The 14,463-nt window shown below is 50.9% G+C and overlaps 1 protein-coding gene across 3 annotated transcripts in view; it reads left to right on the top strand.

Annotated features, from left to right (window-relative positions):
* The window catches only part of BCL11B (BCL11 transcription factor B), a 96,775-nt gene extending 87,939 nt beyond the window's left edge, over positions 1-8,836 (top strand). For all 3 annotated transcript variants that reach the window (XM_065906342.1, XM_065906341.1, XM_065906343.1), the window contains exon 3: positions 6,301-8,836. In XM_065906342.1, the coding sequence (XP_065762414.1) occupies positions 6,301-8,372 (2,072 nt within the window). In that variant the 3' untranslated portion in view covers positions 8,373-8,836. The remainder of the gene's footprint in view (positions 1-6,300) is intronic.
* The last annotated feature ends 5,627 nt before the right edge of the window (positions 8,837-14,463 follow it).

The following is a 14,463-nucleotide window of genomic DNA, read 5'->3' as shown; positions in this document are numbered from 1 at the left end:
TCTGTTGGAGGACCAGGTGGTTGGCCAGCAAATCCAGCCCTCTCTTTGGATGCTGGGCATCCTAAAATCCAGAGAGGGAAAGAGGGTGTCGGGGGGACCCTGAATCTAGCAGCCTGCCCTTCGATCTGACTGCCTAGCATCTCATCACCCTTTCTGGTCCTGAGTGGCCTGTTGTCCCGGGGACTCACCCGCTCTTGTGAAATGTCTCCACTCCCGGGACAAGCCCGTGGTGGACCCCACTGGGTTTCATCAAAGGGTAATCGGTGTCCTTCACTGGGAGGACACACACAGTGTGGCAGGAGGACCTTTTCATTGTGAAACAGGCCCCGACAAGTGTGCAGAGAACAGTCCATCTCTCAGGGGGTGCTGGGGGGCAGCTGGGATAGAGCCGGTGGGTGGGGAAGCCTCAGCAGGGACGTGGCCCTCCCCTTGCTCTTGGGGGGGCAGCGGCTCTTGCTTCTCTCAGTTGCAGTATCCTCGTGTGCCGGCAGGGATGTGGACCTGGCCTGGCCCCCCTCAGAGGTCATATGTGAGCGAAATGCCTTGACGGCTGTGAAAATGCCAAATCAACTGTCACGTGCTTTGCAAGCCGTAGCAGGACATGTGAAGCCCAGACTCAGTTCGCTCTGCAGCATCCAGGCGCCAGGACTCTCACTTCTGCCTCCACCTTTGGGTGGAGGAAGGCCCCGGCTGGCCATCACTGCAGGCCCTGCTTGAGCTGGGCGGCGGTGTCTGCTTGTGGCTCTGGAGCAGCCCTGGACCACTAAATCCCCGCAGGCAGCAATACACTTCTATTTGGTATCACTTGGCCTTAGGAGAGCCCTTTTAAACTATTGCTCTCAATTATGGCCTTTTTATTGAATAATAACTCAATTAAAGGTGTGCTTTTTATTGAACATCCCTGATACCTTTATTGGGATTATTAGAGTAACCAGCATAATAGGGAGGAACAATTATTTCAGTGCTCATTAAAACACACACACACACCCCTGCTAGCAGAGGGAGAGCAGCATTTCATTGCAGGAGCCCAGTTGTGTGTTGGTTCCCAAGAGTCACAATAAAAAATGATGTTTCCTCAACGTTTGCAAGTTTCTATTTCCCTGGAACCTCTAATGCATTAGGCCGGCTGCATTAAAATTCCTTCAGGGTTTTATTACAGCCAGAGTTACACAGAAGGGCACCCCCTGAAACATCTACTGCCAGGTACAAGATGAATAATAAAACACGAAACATACAAAGCCCAACCATAACACGTGCATGCGTGGGGATGTATGAATTTTATAGGGATCGTGTGGGATCTCATTTGCTCCCCCAGCCCTCTTCGGAAGCTGGCATGTTATTCCCATTCTACTGATGAGGAAATGAAGCTCAGAGAGGTAAAGTGACTTGGTTGACATTGTTGTTGTTTAATTGTTAAGTATGTCCGACTCTTTTTTTTACGACCCCACGGACTATAGCCTGCCAGGCTCCTCTGTCCATGGGATTTCCCAGGCAAGAATACTGGAGTGGGTTGCCATTTCCTTCTCCTGACCCAGGGATTGAACCCGTGTGTCCTGCATTGTAGGCAGATTCTTTACAACTGAGCCCCCTGGGAAGCCCCTAGACTGACATCTTCCTGCGGGAATGGCAAGGCAGCGAGCTCATGCCGCTGTTCTTGTCGCAGTGATCTCAGGGAGGGTTCTGAATTAGAGAAAAACACAAGGGCCTCTCTTGAGAGCCAGTACAGCAAAGAAGATCTGGTGTGGGTTTCTGCCAGTGGATACCAAAAACATCTGAGGAAGGAGAAGGGAAGGAAGTAAACAAGGAAACACACTGGCCTTGTGTTCTAAGCCGCCAAGCCTGATGTCGCGACCCAGCACAGCTGACCTTTCTAGGTCTATAGGCCAGGCTTGACATTGCTGGGTAAGTTGCTTCAGGGCTTCCCTGGTGGCCCCGATGGTAAAGAATCTGCCTGCATTGCGGGAGACGTGGGTTCAATCCGTGGGTCGGAAGGATCCCCTGGAGAAGGGAATGGCAACCCACTCTAATATTCTTGCCTGGAGAATTCTATGGACAGAGGAGCCTGGCGGGCTACACCCCACGGGGTTGCAAAGAGTCCTCCACGACTGAGCAACTAACACTTTGCAACTTCCAAGTCACTTCAAAATAATCTAGGCGTTGACCTCTCGGTTGGAACCTCAGTGACAGTCAAGGTGGCAGTGTGTTGGGGCACGGCCCCTGTCTGGGCCATCAGCAAAGCTGGCACCAGCTGGGGCTTCCAACTCGCCTCTGGGCAAGTGGCCCTGAGCTCCAGGAGCAGGGACAGCCCTGCGTCCGAAGCAGCCCTCTCACCAAGGGACTTCTGCCACATTTAAAAATGAGCCGTCCGTGACTCTGTGCTGCCTTTTAAAATATTTAGTGAGTTTTTTGAATAGAAGAATGTTCTGAGTGGCTCTTCAAAGCCTTTCTGACATTGTTCAGTTTTCAAAAGTGAGCAGTCCCAGTGCTCAAGGCTACTTCTAGGCAACAGATAACCGTGAAGTGGAAGTATGGAAATGAACATTTTATTTAAAAAAGAAAAGTTACGGGGGAGAGTGGAAAGAGCATTGTCTAGGAAGGGCCTTTGAGGACTGGGAGATTTAAAAACATTGGAAGCTGTCAGATCCTGAGATAGACCGTCCCCTGCTGTGAATCTTGCTTTGGCGTGGAGGGAAGTGAGGGGACCAGATTGTTCAAAGGCAAGGAAAAGTGCTTACCCTGGCATGATCTGGAACCCTGGAGTCCGATTTGGTGGGTGCACAGAAATCTTCCCCACCTGATGATGAATTCCAAACAGGTTAACTTCCTCCTCCGGCTTTCCTGGTGGCTCAGTGGTAAAGAATCCGCCTGCCAATGCAGGAGACACAGGTTTGGTCCCTGGGTCGCGAAGAAACCCCTGGAGGAGGAAATAGCTATCCACCCCAGTATTTTTGCCTGGGAAATCTCATGGACAGAAGAGCCTGGCTGGCAACCGTCCATGGGGTCGTGAAAGAGTTGGACAGGACTGAAGGACGAAACTACAGCAAACGAAACTTCCTCCTTAGACTTCTCTAAGTTAGAGTCTTATAAATGTCTTTCACTCTTTTTGTTTTGTCTTTTTTTTTTTTTTAATAAGAAATGGAAACCTCTGAGTTCTTTAGAACGTGCAGCTACATGCTTCTCAGCAGCTGCTGCTTGAGTTTAAAAAAATATATTTTAATCAGCCATTTCATTCCTGGCCTGCCTGAGAATTTTGTACTGTCTTCTGATACCCGCATTCCTCAGGGGCGGTAGAACTTTCTAGAAAGTGTGTGGCCATCTGAACAAGGAACAGGAAGTGTTCCGGAGAGACCCAAGGAAATGAAGATGATGAAGAAAGAGGTTAGGGGAAGGGAGGCGGCCCAGCTTGAAAACACAAGGAACCGGAGCGACTGTGTGTGTGGAACTCGGTTCCCGAGAGAGGCTGGAGCCCAGGTGCAGAGTCCACAGTGCTCTTTTTTTTAAATTCATTTGTATTGAATTACAGCTGAAACCAGTGGATTTTTAGAATTGTTTATTGGCTGTGCCGGGCCCTTGTTTTTCTCGTTGCGGTGCTCCGACTTCTCATTGTGGTGGCTGCTCTCTGGTGGAGCACAGCTCTAGGGCGCGTGGGCTCGGGAGGTAGTCGTGGTTCCTGAGCTCCAGAGCACAGGCTTGATAGTTGAGGTGCCCGGGCTGGGTTGCTCTGAGGCACGTGGGCTCTTCCCGGATCAGGGATCGAACGCACGTCTCCTGCACTGGCAGGCGGCTTCATCACCGCCGAGCCGCCAGGGAAGTCCAGCGCTCTTTAACTGGAAGATCTATGGCCTCGTGGGAGGTGGTGCTTCATTTGTGTTATTAGCTCCTGGTGTCAGGGAGGGATGTTTTCTTTATCTTCTTTTTATTACTTATTTATTCTGCCTCGTTCCAGAAAAGGATTTGAGGAGGACTAAACACTATGGCGTCTGGCCAGCTCTCCCGTGAGACTGAGGTGAACCGTTGGGTCGTTCCCCACATATACCACCTAATAAGCCAGGACAGGAGATGGCGCCTCCAAGAAGGCTGTGCATCTCTGGGCTGTAGCATCGTCATGTGCCAGCAGGGACATGGTCCTGGCCTGGCCTCCCTCAGTGGTCATGCAATGATGAAATGCACAAAAGAAAAAAAATGGCCTTTTGTTGTGATAGCGAGGAGACACGCAGGAAGGGAAGGCTGAGGTGTTGGTGTGGCCTTACTGACCCCAGAGCGAGGAACACGGCTGCCCAGGGCCTTGGGAAGGCCTCCCTGCCCGTTTCTTGGGGGAAGATTCTCCTGAGGGGCTCCAGCATGGGGAACTGAATTAATGCAGATATGCTGGGAGAAGGAAGTTGCCCAGACACCCTGGGGAAAGAAAATGGCCTCAGAAGTTCTCCTGGAGCTGGGTTTAAAAACGAGGGGAAGCTGAGCTTTGGAATCCTTTTTCTCTTTCTGTCTGTTCCCCCATCACCCACCCACTGGTGGTGGGTGGAGACACATGTCCTGCTGGACACAAGTGTGCGGTGATGACCAGGCTTGGAAGGCACGTCTTGGTTCCCAGCGGTGGGTGATCTGGCCCCGTTGGGTCCGTGTTGCGGAGAATCTCCATGCTGACCCCTGACTCCTGGAGGACCCCACACACTGCATGGCTCAGGGAGGTCCAGGCCCCTTTAAAGCCGTCAAGTCTAACCCGTAAGGAGCTCGGGGCATTTGTTCTCAGAGTCCAGAGTTCATGCTGCTAAGGGTGAAGCCCCCAAGAAACATACTTCTCGGGTGGGAATCAGGAAACAAAAACTCCCTCTCGCTATGGGATTTCAGAAGTCCCTGCTCTTTCGAGGAGGGGCTGTTCTCCCCCTCCCCTTCCTGATCCTGGGTTTGGAAACTAACATGCACCTTTGGCTCCACTGGGGAGTTTGCAGCTACTGTACTTTATCAGTGTTAAAATCTTCCAGGTACAAGGAAGTCTGAAAAAACAAAAAGGGTTTTTTTTTTTTCCCAAGACCTCGGCTGTGACGCCACGTTCCCTTGCCCTTCCCCGGCCAGTGAGCGAGTCTGATGGGGGAGGGCAGGGCCTGCCCACGCCTGGCCCGTTTCACGTGGGGTGTTAGGAGAGCTTCAGGCTGGAGAAGCAGCTAGCTTCACCCGCAGGTTGAGAACGTCGGCCACGAAACAGGGGCTGGTTGGAAGGTCCAGGCTCCCGTTTTGTGACCGCCCCCGATGATGGACAAAGACAGGGACGTTTTGGCTCCACGCCACCAGCATCCACGGACACTGGCTCTCAATGCCAGAGCCAGCCTGTCACAGACTCACACTTGCCACTGTTCATCCTGACCGCCCTGTCAGATGTCACACTCATCCAGCCTCCTGACAAGGGACCTCATATAGTCCCCCCGCCCCGAGGGGTCTCAAGGCCAGAGTCCATGCTGTGGTTAGGTGTGTGTGTGTCTGTGTGAAGCCATTAGGTCAGTGATGGGGGGTGGGGAGCTGCCAGCCAGTAGTGATGTTCTTACGATGCTGAAGTCCTGTTCCTATGTGCATCCGTGTTTAACGTGGACGGTGCTTTCTGCACAGACACTGGTGTATGAAACCCTACGATTTCCTGTAGCTCAAGTCCCAAATGACGCAAAGGTTATCAGCCAGTTCTCTTAAAATGTTTGCGAGGTGATTCAGTTTGATTTGTGTTTCTTAGAACTTCCTTGGATGGAAGATTTGCCTAGTCATGACTGGGTGGGGAAGGGGGGAGTTGTTTTGTCCCCCAGAGAGGTTTGGCAATGCCTGGAGAGATTTTTGATTCTCATGACTGGGAGAGGAGGGAGTGAGACTGACTTCTAGTGGGTAAGCCTCCAAACATCCTACAAGGCACAGGGCAGTAACCACCCCCCCCCCCACTCCCTATCCCACCCTCAAAGAATTATCAGGGGCTGCATGATGGCTGAACTTTGCCTCGCTATCTTTAAGGCAGCCCAGCCTTTGTATACTTCCCATTGGTGGAATCAGGCATTCTCACATATAACATCTCCTTTGGCTTCTGAGATGATGGGTTTAAAGACATCATGTTATAAGGGCACAGAGCCAGGTCTACCAATTGGAGTAACTTGCTAAGTAAGGCTGCCACACAGAAGCTTCTCTAGCCAGGGGTCTGCCAGGGGGTCTGCCTGGGCGTCGCCGGCCTGGGCCTGCTCCGCAGCGGTCCACTGCCGCCCCTGAGAGCCGCGCCCCCGCCCGCATCTCATGTCTCTCTTGCCTCTTTCTGTCCGTGTGTCTCCCCAGGTAAAGATGAGCCTTCCAGCTACATTTGCACAACGTGCAAGCAGCCCTTCAACAGCGCGTGGTTCCTGCTGCAGCACGCGCAGAACACGCACGGCTTTCGAATCTACCTGGAGCCCGGGCCGGCCAGCAGCTCGCTCACGCCGCGGCTCACCATCCCGCCGCCGCTGGGGCCCGAGGCCGTGGCCCAGTCACCACTCATGAATTTCCTGGGCGACAGCAACCCCTTCAACCTGCTGCGCATGACGGGCCCCATCCTGCGGGACCACCCGGGCTTCGGCGAGGGCCGCCTGCCGGGCACGCCGCCGCTCTTCAGCCCGCCGCCGCGTCACCACCTGGACCCGCACCGCCTCAGCGCCGAGGAGATGGGGCTTGTCGCCCAGCACCCCAGTGCCTTCGACCGAGTCATGCGCCTGAACCCCATGGCCATCGACTCGCCCGCCATGGACTTCTCGCGGCGGCTGCGCGAGCTGGCGGGCAACAGCTCCACGCCGCCGCCCGTGTCCCCGGGCCGCGGCAACCCTATGCACCGGCTCCTGAACCCCTTCCAGCCCAGCCCCAAGTCCCCGTTCCTGAGCACGCCGCCGCTGCCGCCCATGCCCCCCGGCGGCACGCCGCCGCCACAGCCGCCGGCCAAGAGCAAGTCCTGCGAGTTCTGCGGCAAGACGTTCAAGTTCCAGAGCAATCTCATCGTGCACCGGCGCAGCCACACGGGCGAGAAGCCCTACAAGTGCCAGTTGTGCGACCACGCGTGCTCGCAGGCGAGCAAGCTCAAGCGCCACATGAAGACGCACATGCACAAGGCCGGCTCGCTGGCCGGCCGCTCCGACGACGGGCTCTCGGCCGCCAGCTCCCCGGAGCCCGGCACCAGCGAGCTGGCCGGCGAGGGCCTCAAGGCGGCCGACGGCGACTTCCGCCACCACGAGAGCGACCCGTCGCTGGGCCATGAGCCCGAGGAGGAGGACGAGGAGGAGGAGGAGGAGGAGGAGGAGCTGCTGCTGGAGAACGAGAGCCGGCCCGAGTCGAGCTTCAGCATGGACTCGGAGCTGAGCCGCAACCGGGAGAACGGCGGCGGCGGCGGCGGCGGCGGGGTGGCTGGCGTGCCGGGCGCGGGCGGCGGCGCCGCGGCCAAGGCGCTGGCCGACGAGAAGGCGCTGGTGCTGGGCAAGGTCATGGAGAACGTGGGCCTGGGTGCGCTGCCGCCCTACGGCGACCTGCTGGCCGACAAGCAGAAGCGCGGCGCCTTCCTGAAGCGCGCGGCCGGCGGCGGCGGGGGCGGCGGGGACCCGGGCGACGACGACGACGCCGGGGGCTGCGGCGACGCGGGCCCCGGGGGCGCGGTCAACGGGCGCGGCGGCGGCTTCGCGCCGGGCGCCGAGCCCTTCCCGGGCCTCTTCCCGCGCAAGCCGGCGCCGCTGCCCAGTCCCGGCCTCAACAGCGCGGCCAAGCGCATCAAGGTGGAGAAGGACCTAGAGCTGCCGCCGGCCGCGCTCATCCCGTCGGAGAACGTGTACTCGCAGTGGCTGGTGGGCTACGCGGCGTCGCGGCACTTCATGAAGGACCCCTTCCTGGGCTTCACGGACGCGCGCCAGTCGCCCTTCGCCACGTCGTCGGAGCACTCGTCCGAGAACGGCAGCCTGCGCTTCTCCACGCCGCCCGGGGACCTGCTGGACGGCGGGCTGTCGGGCCGCAGCGGCACGGCCAGCGGGGGCAGCACGCCGCACCTGGGCGGCCCGGGCCCCGGGCGGCCGAGCTCCAAGGAGGGCCGGCGCAGCGACACGTGCGAGTACTGCGGCAAGGTGTTCAAGAACTGCAGCAACCTGACGGTGCACCGGCGGAGCCACACCGGCGAGCGGCCTTACAAGTGCGAGCTGTGCAACTACGCCTGTGCGCAGAGCAGCAAGCTCACGCGCCACATGAAGACGCACGGGCAGATCGGCAAGGAGGTGTACCGCTGCGACATCTGCCAAATGCCCTTCAGCGTCTATAGCACCCTGGAGAAACACATGAAAAAGTGGCACGGCGAGCACTTGCTGACTAACGACGTCAAAATCGAGCAGGCGGAGAGGAGCTAAGCGCGTGTGCGCGTGTGTGCGCGCGCGCGGGGGCCCGGGCCCCACCCCGCGCACCTGTACAGTCGCCCCGTCGCCAAGCGAGAGAATGCTGACCTGACACTTGCCTCCGCGTCACCGCCGCTCGGCGCCCCCCGCGGGTCCCCGGCGCCCAGGGGAGGCGGCCCTCCAACCTAACCTGTGTCTGCGAAGTCCTATGGAAACCCGAGGGTTGATTAAGGCAGTAAAAGCAAACAGACAAACAAAAAAAATTGTGGAGCCTTTTAACTGTGCAATAATTTCTGTATTTATTGGGTTTTGTAATTGTTTTGGCATGTGCAGGTACTTTTTATTGTTATTCTTTCTGTTGAAATTCCTTTAAGAGATTTTGTTGGGTATCCATCCCTTCTTTAGTTGTTTTTTTTTTTCTTCTTCTTCTTTAACCCAGTAGTAGCCTGAGCGATGACTCCTGGGCTCTGTAGAGGGGAAGCTATCTTTTAAATTATAATTTGGGGGTGGGGGAGGGCGCTGCTTTTTTTGAAATCTAAGCTAAGCATGTGTAATTTCTTGTGAAGAAGCCAACACTTAAATGACTTTTAAAGTTGTTTACTTTTTTATTCCTTCTTTTTTTTTGTCCTGAAATAAAAAGTGGCATGCATTTTTGGGGGGAGGGGGGTGGATGTACAGCGGATAACAATCTTTAAAGTTGTAGCACTTTGTTTCAGAATTGGAATGGAGATGTAGCACTGATGATGTCCTGAGTAAGGGAGGCCTTTTCTGTGTTGACTTCAACTTTGCCATACATAAGGAAACCTTTGAATGGTGGGCTTTCCCTCCCCCCACCTCCCCAAATACTCAGCACTGCCAGAGAAACAGGAGTTTTTGAGGACTTTACCCCAGGAAATGGCCCAAGAGCGTTCTAGAATTGTGCATTCCCAGCAGATCCCATCCGTTTCTTGGAATGTCGATGTGCCCTGGAATGCCATCTCTGCTATTTGCCATAGATTAAACTAAATAAAATAGGCTGAGGGTACTTTGGGGGGTAGATAGATGGTGGTGGCCTGCAATAACACAGAAAGGAAAGAAACCAGCCGTGTTCTTTCAGGCTTCTTCTGGCTTGACCGTTTCTCTCTCTCTTTTTATCACCCTCACCGCAGAAATCCTAAGTCATCCGTTGCTACCAGGGACAACAGACCGTTTCTCAAGCAGACAAGTGTCCTGATGGTGACTTGAGGGAAGTTAGTATTCTCTCGTGCAATGCACACTGATGACATTATACGGATGGGGTGGGGAATCTTGCCAATTTCAGTTCCCTTTTACTGCAAAGCGGGAAGAGTTCCATCCGAAGGTGCCCAGCGCTACTTCCCAGTTTTTGGTTTTTTTTTTTTCTATCCCATTAGGTTGGAAGGTACTAAACATTGGACTGTTCAGATTAGACATTTGAATTCTGTTGACCCGCACTTTAAAGCTTTTGTTTGCATTTAAATTAAATGGCTTCTCAACAAGAAATTGCAGCATCTTCTTCTTTTTGGCCCAGAGGTGGGTTAAACTGTAAGGGATGGCTGAGATTGAGTGTCAGTATTGCTAAGCGTGGCATTCACAGTACTGGCACTATAAAGAACAAAATAAAATAATAATTTATTGGACAGTGTTTCTACTGCCATTCAATTTGATGTGAGTGCCTTGAAAACTGATCTTCCTATTTGAGTCTCTTGAGACAAATGCAAAACTTTTTTTTTTTTTCTTTTGCAATGAAAAAGACTTTTTTAAAAAAAGTAAAACAAGAAAAGTACATTTCTTTAGAAACAAAGCCACATTTACTTTAAATAAATTTTCAAAAATCCTGGTTGAAGACGTGAAAATGCCATAAGACCCAATCAAATGAAGAAATAAACCCAGCACAACCCTGGATATCCATTAGCTGAATTAACCTCAGCCCCTTTTGCCTGTGGGACAACGCTGCTTAGATGTGGAGTGGAGGTGACTTACTGCTGAATTAAAACTCAAGTGACACAAGGTACAAGTTGATATTGTTGAATGAAAAAACAATTCAGGAACAATGGCTAATTTTTTTCTAAAGTTAAATTTAGTGCACTCTGTCTTAAAAATACGTTTACAGTATTGGATACATACAAGGGTAAAAAAAAAATTGTGTGTATGTGTGTTGGAGCGATCGTTTTTTTCAAAGTTTGCTTAATAGGTTATTAAAAAAAATGCCACAGTGGCTGCGTGTATATTGTTTTCTTTTGGTGACGGGGTTTTAGTATATATTATATATATGAAAATTTCTTGATTACTGTAAAAGTGGACCAGTATTTGTAATAATCGAGAATGCCTGGGCATTTGACAAAACAAGAAAAAAAAAAAAAACCCTTTTCTTTTCCTTGAAAATGTTGCAGTAAAATTTAAATGGTGGGTCTATAATAATTTGTTCTTGTCACAGTAACTGTAAAGTCGGAGTTTTAGTAAATTTTTTTCTGCCTTGGGTGTTGAATTTTTATTTCAAAAAAATGTATAGAAACTTGTATTTGGGGATTAAAAGGGGATTGCTACACCATGTAGAAAAAGTATGTAGAAAAAAAAGTGCTTAATATTGTTATTGCTTTGCAGAAAAAAACCCCCCACATTTCTGATCTGTGCTTAATTCTCTCCTCCCACCTCCCTCTGGAATGGATATATTGGTTGGTTCATATGATGTAGGCACTTGCTGTATTTTTACTGGAGCTTGTAATTTTTTAACTGTAAGCTTGTCCTTTTAAAGGGATTTAATGTACCTTTTTGTTAGTGAATTTGGAAATAAAAAGAAAAAAAAAACAAAAACAAGCAGGCTGCCATAATATATTTTTTTAATTTGGCAGGATAAAATATTGCAAAAAAAAAAATTTGTATGTTAAGTCCTATTGTACAGGAGAAAAAAAAAAAGGGTTGTTTGACAACCTTCGAGGAAAAGAAACAAAAGGAAGTAGCTAAATGCTTTGGTTCACAAATCATTTTAGTTGTATATATTTTTGTCAGAATTGGCCTCTACCAAGGACTGTTTGAAATAGGGCTTCAATCTGAATGCCCTGAACCTTGCATCAAGGCTCCCTGGTGTGGCCACAGCAGACCGGATGGGAAATTCTTTATTCGCGTTGAGTGGAGAAATCAGTTTTTTTTTGTCGAGATGTCGGTACCATTTCACAGAGCCCTCCCTCCTGTACGAGGCATCTGTAAAGATGTCAGACTTGGGGGAGCGAGCGCATGCCTTCTCTTCACCGCCTCCAACACCACCTCTCCCACCCTTCAGAGCAGAAAGAAATGCAAACCGAGCTTTCTCTAGTCCTTGAGAGAACGTCAAGCAACCAAGCAACACAAGACAAAAAAATGTAATAAAGGGAGCTGGCGTGTCAACCAGGCGCAGGTGACGTGGTCTGCGGCTGGGACCAGGGCAAATTGAATTTCAGGAAGGACTCCCCATCACAGCCAGGACCTTTTAATCTGTGGAGAGTGGTGGCCTGCTGTCTTTCTTACCTGCTCCGCTGCTTTCTCTCCGGAACCTACATTCCGTCAGTTTCCAAATGCCTAGGGCCTGGGACGAATTCGGTGCCTTGCCACAGTTCTTTCTCTTTCCTTCCCGTGTGTTTCCTCTCCATCTTCCCACCTCTGTCAGCCCTTGATGTGCTCATTTTTATCTGATTTATTTCTCCCTCTCTGTCCCCCTCACCCCTCTTTTTTTTTTTTTTTTTTTTTGTAAAGCCAAGTAGCTTTAAGATAATAAAGTGGTGGTTTTTTGGATGAGGGAATAATACGTTTAAAAAAAAATACCTATATCAGGAAGCCATTTTTTATTTCAGGAACTCTAAGAAATCATTATATTTCAGGTTATGAAAGTATAAGCAAGCATCCTTTCGGGCAATTTCTTTACCAAATGCAGAAATATCTCTTCTGGGCGCTTTTCTGTTTAATACGCTTTTCCTCTTGCCACTTACCTTTGCAAAGTAAAAAGAATGGGGGGAAGAGGTGGAAGATCAAGCTGAGATGTTTGTCTCCTACCTGTTCGACCCGAAGACCCACGGGCTGCCCTTTTCTCCGGGTGCCCGGAGGAGGTCCTTGAGCAGCCTCCAAGGCGATCCTCCTGTAGTTACAAAAGCTAGCCAGCTCTCACCAGCTTCCGCAAAGTCACCACGATGCCAGAATCAAGCCATCCTAAAGCACAAAGATTGTGTCTCTGTCGACTGCAGAGAAATGAGCATTTTTGCTTCTCTTTTTTTGTGTTTAAAAAGCCAACACTGAAGCAGATGACCCAGTGAGAGAGGCCCCGGGCCCCAGGGGGACGCAGCCGACCCAAGGCTGGTTTTCCACACTGCCACAACTTGGTTCAAAGTTGCCCCAATTGGAACCTGCCACTTGCCATTTGAGGGTCTTTCATGGGGGAGGAGGAGGAGGCTGACTTCCTCTAAGCAGCAACGTGAAAAGTAGGGAAGTCAGCCATTCGTTCCGGTCCTAAGTGACGGTCAAGGATTTTTGTGGAACACAGGCAAACCCATGAATTTTGGTGCTCCTTGTATCAGCTCTGCGAAGCAAAGTTACATTGAGTTAAGTTGTTTGCATTTGTACTGGCAAGGCGAAATATTTTTATTACCTTTTCTATTACATATTGTATGAGCTTTTGTTGTTTACTTGGAGGTTCTGTCTTTTACTACAAGTTTGGAACTATTTATTATTGCTTGGTATTTGTGCTCTGTTTAAGAAACGGGCACTTTTTTTTTTTAATTATGGATAAAATGTTGAGATGACAGGAGGTCATTTCAATATGGCTTAGTAAAATATTTATTGTTCCTTTTATTCTCTGTACAAGATTTTGGGCCTCTTTTTTTTCCCTTAATGTCACAATGTTCAGTTCAGCATGTGTCTGCCATTTCATTTGTACGCTTGTTCAAAACCAAGTTTGTTCTGGTTTCAAGTTATAAAAATAAATTGGACATTTAACTTGATCTCCAAACCTTGTCCTTTTCTGTGTCTTTCAAGGGTAGGGGATGGACAGCTTATTTCCAAGGGTGAAATAAAGGTCTTTCTCCATTTTTCTCCTGACTCAAACCTGTTACTCTTGTCTCTGAGAGGACAGGAAATAATGGCACGAGAGACCAGCAGTGCTTTTTCTTTACTCCTGTGAAGCACTGTGATGTGGAACAGTGGTTCTCACTCCTGGTTACAAGTTGGAATCACGTGAGAGTTTTTCAAAATCCCCGTGTCCAGGCCCCACCCCAGACCATCTTCTATCAGACTCTTTCGAGGTGAGATCTAGGCATTGGTATTTTTGAAAATGACCCCGGTGACTCGCAAACAGCCAAGTTTGAGATCAAGTGGTTTAGAAGTAAAAGCCGTTGTCTGGGAATAACAAGACTCGGGTCTAGTTTAAATCAGCTAGCATTTCCTGAATTCCCAGGGAGAGCCACTGGGTGAGGCCTTGAGGGGTCAGGAATGAGTGGGACAGAGGTCTGTCTGCCCTGTGTCCTTGGCCTGGTACCCTCGGTTCCCCATCGTGAAGGGAGGCTGTCCGAGTAGAGAGCATCTCTACCCATCCGTGAGTTTGAATGGAATCACACAGGACCACCATCTTCTTCTTGTCCCCCGTGTGAGAGGTTGATAGATAGGAGCATGCTTTCCTTGGGGATAATATCACAGATCCGGAGGAGGAGGCATGGTCTTTAGGGAGGAAATAACCTTTCACCGGGCTTTTCCCAGTGCTGGGCTTGGAGCAGTCAGCAAGATGGAAGGGGAAGAGGACAGCTTCCCGTTGGGTTTCAGCCACTTAATTAACCGCTGCTTTCCTGCTACGAGTGAGAGGCAGAGCCCAGCCCTGAGGAAAAGAGATCAAAGACCCACTGAGTTCTCAACTACTCTTTTTTTTTCTGGTCACGTCCCAAGGCATGTGGGATCCTAGTTGCCCGACCAGGGATCGAACCTGTGCCCTCTGCAGTGAAAGCATGAAGTCTTAAACACTGGACTGTCAGGGAAGTCCCCCCTTGACCACTCTTCTTATGTTTCCTGCTCTTTAAAAAAATGTTTCACTCAAGTCACTTTTCTGCAAACTCACTGGGCACCATCCACAAACCAGGTAGGCAGCCTGGGAATC

Source organism: Muntiacus reevesi, chromosome 15 (genome assembly GCF_963930625.1).
Source record: "Muntiacus reevesi chromosome 15, mMunRee1.1, whole genome shotgun sequence".
Taxonomy (NCBI): domain Eukaryota; kingdom Metazoa; phylum Chordata; class Mammalia; order Artiodactyla; family Cervidae; genus Muntiacus; species Muntiacus reevesi.
Note: the sequence above shows the minus strand (reverse complement) of the source record. Positions and strands in the feature narration are given on the sequence as shown.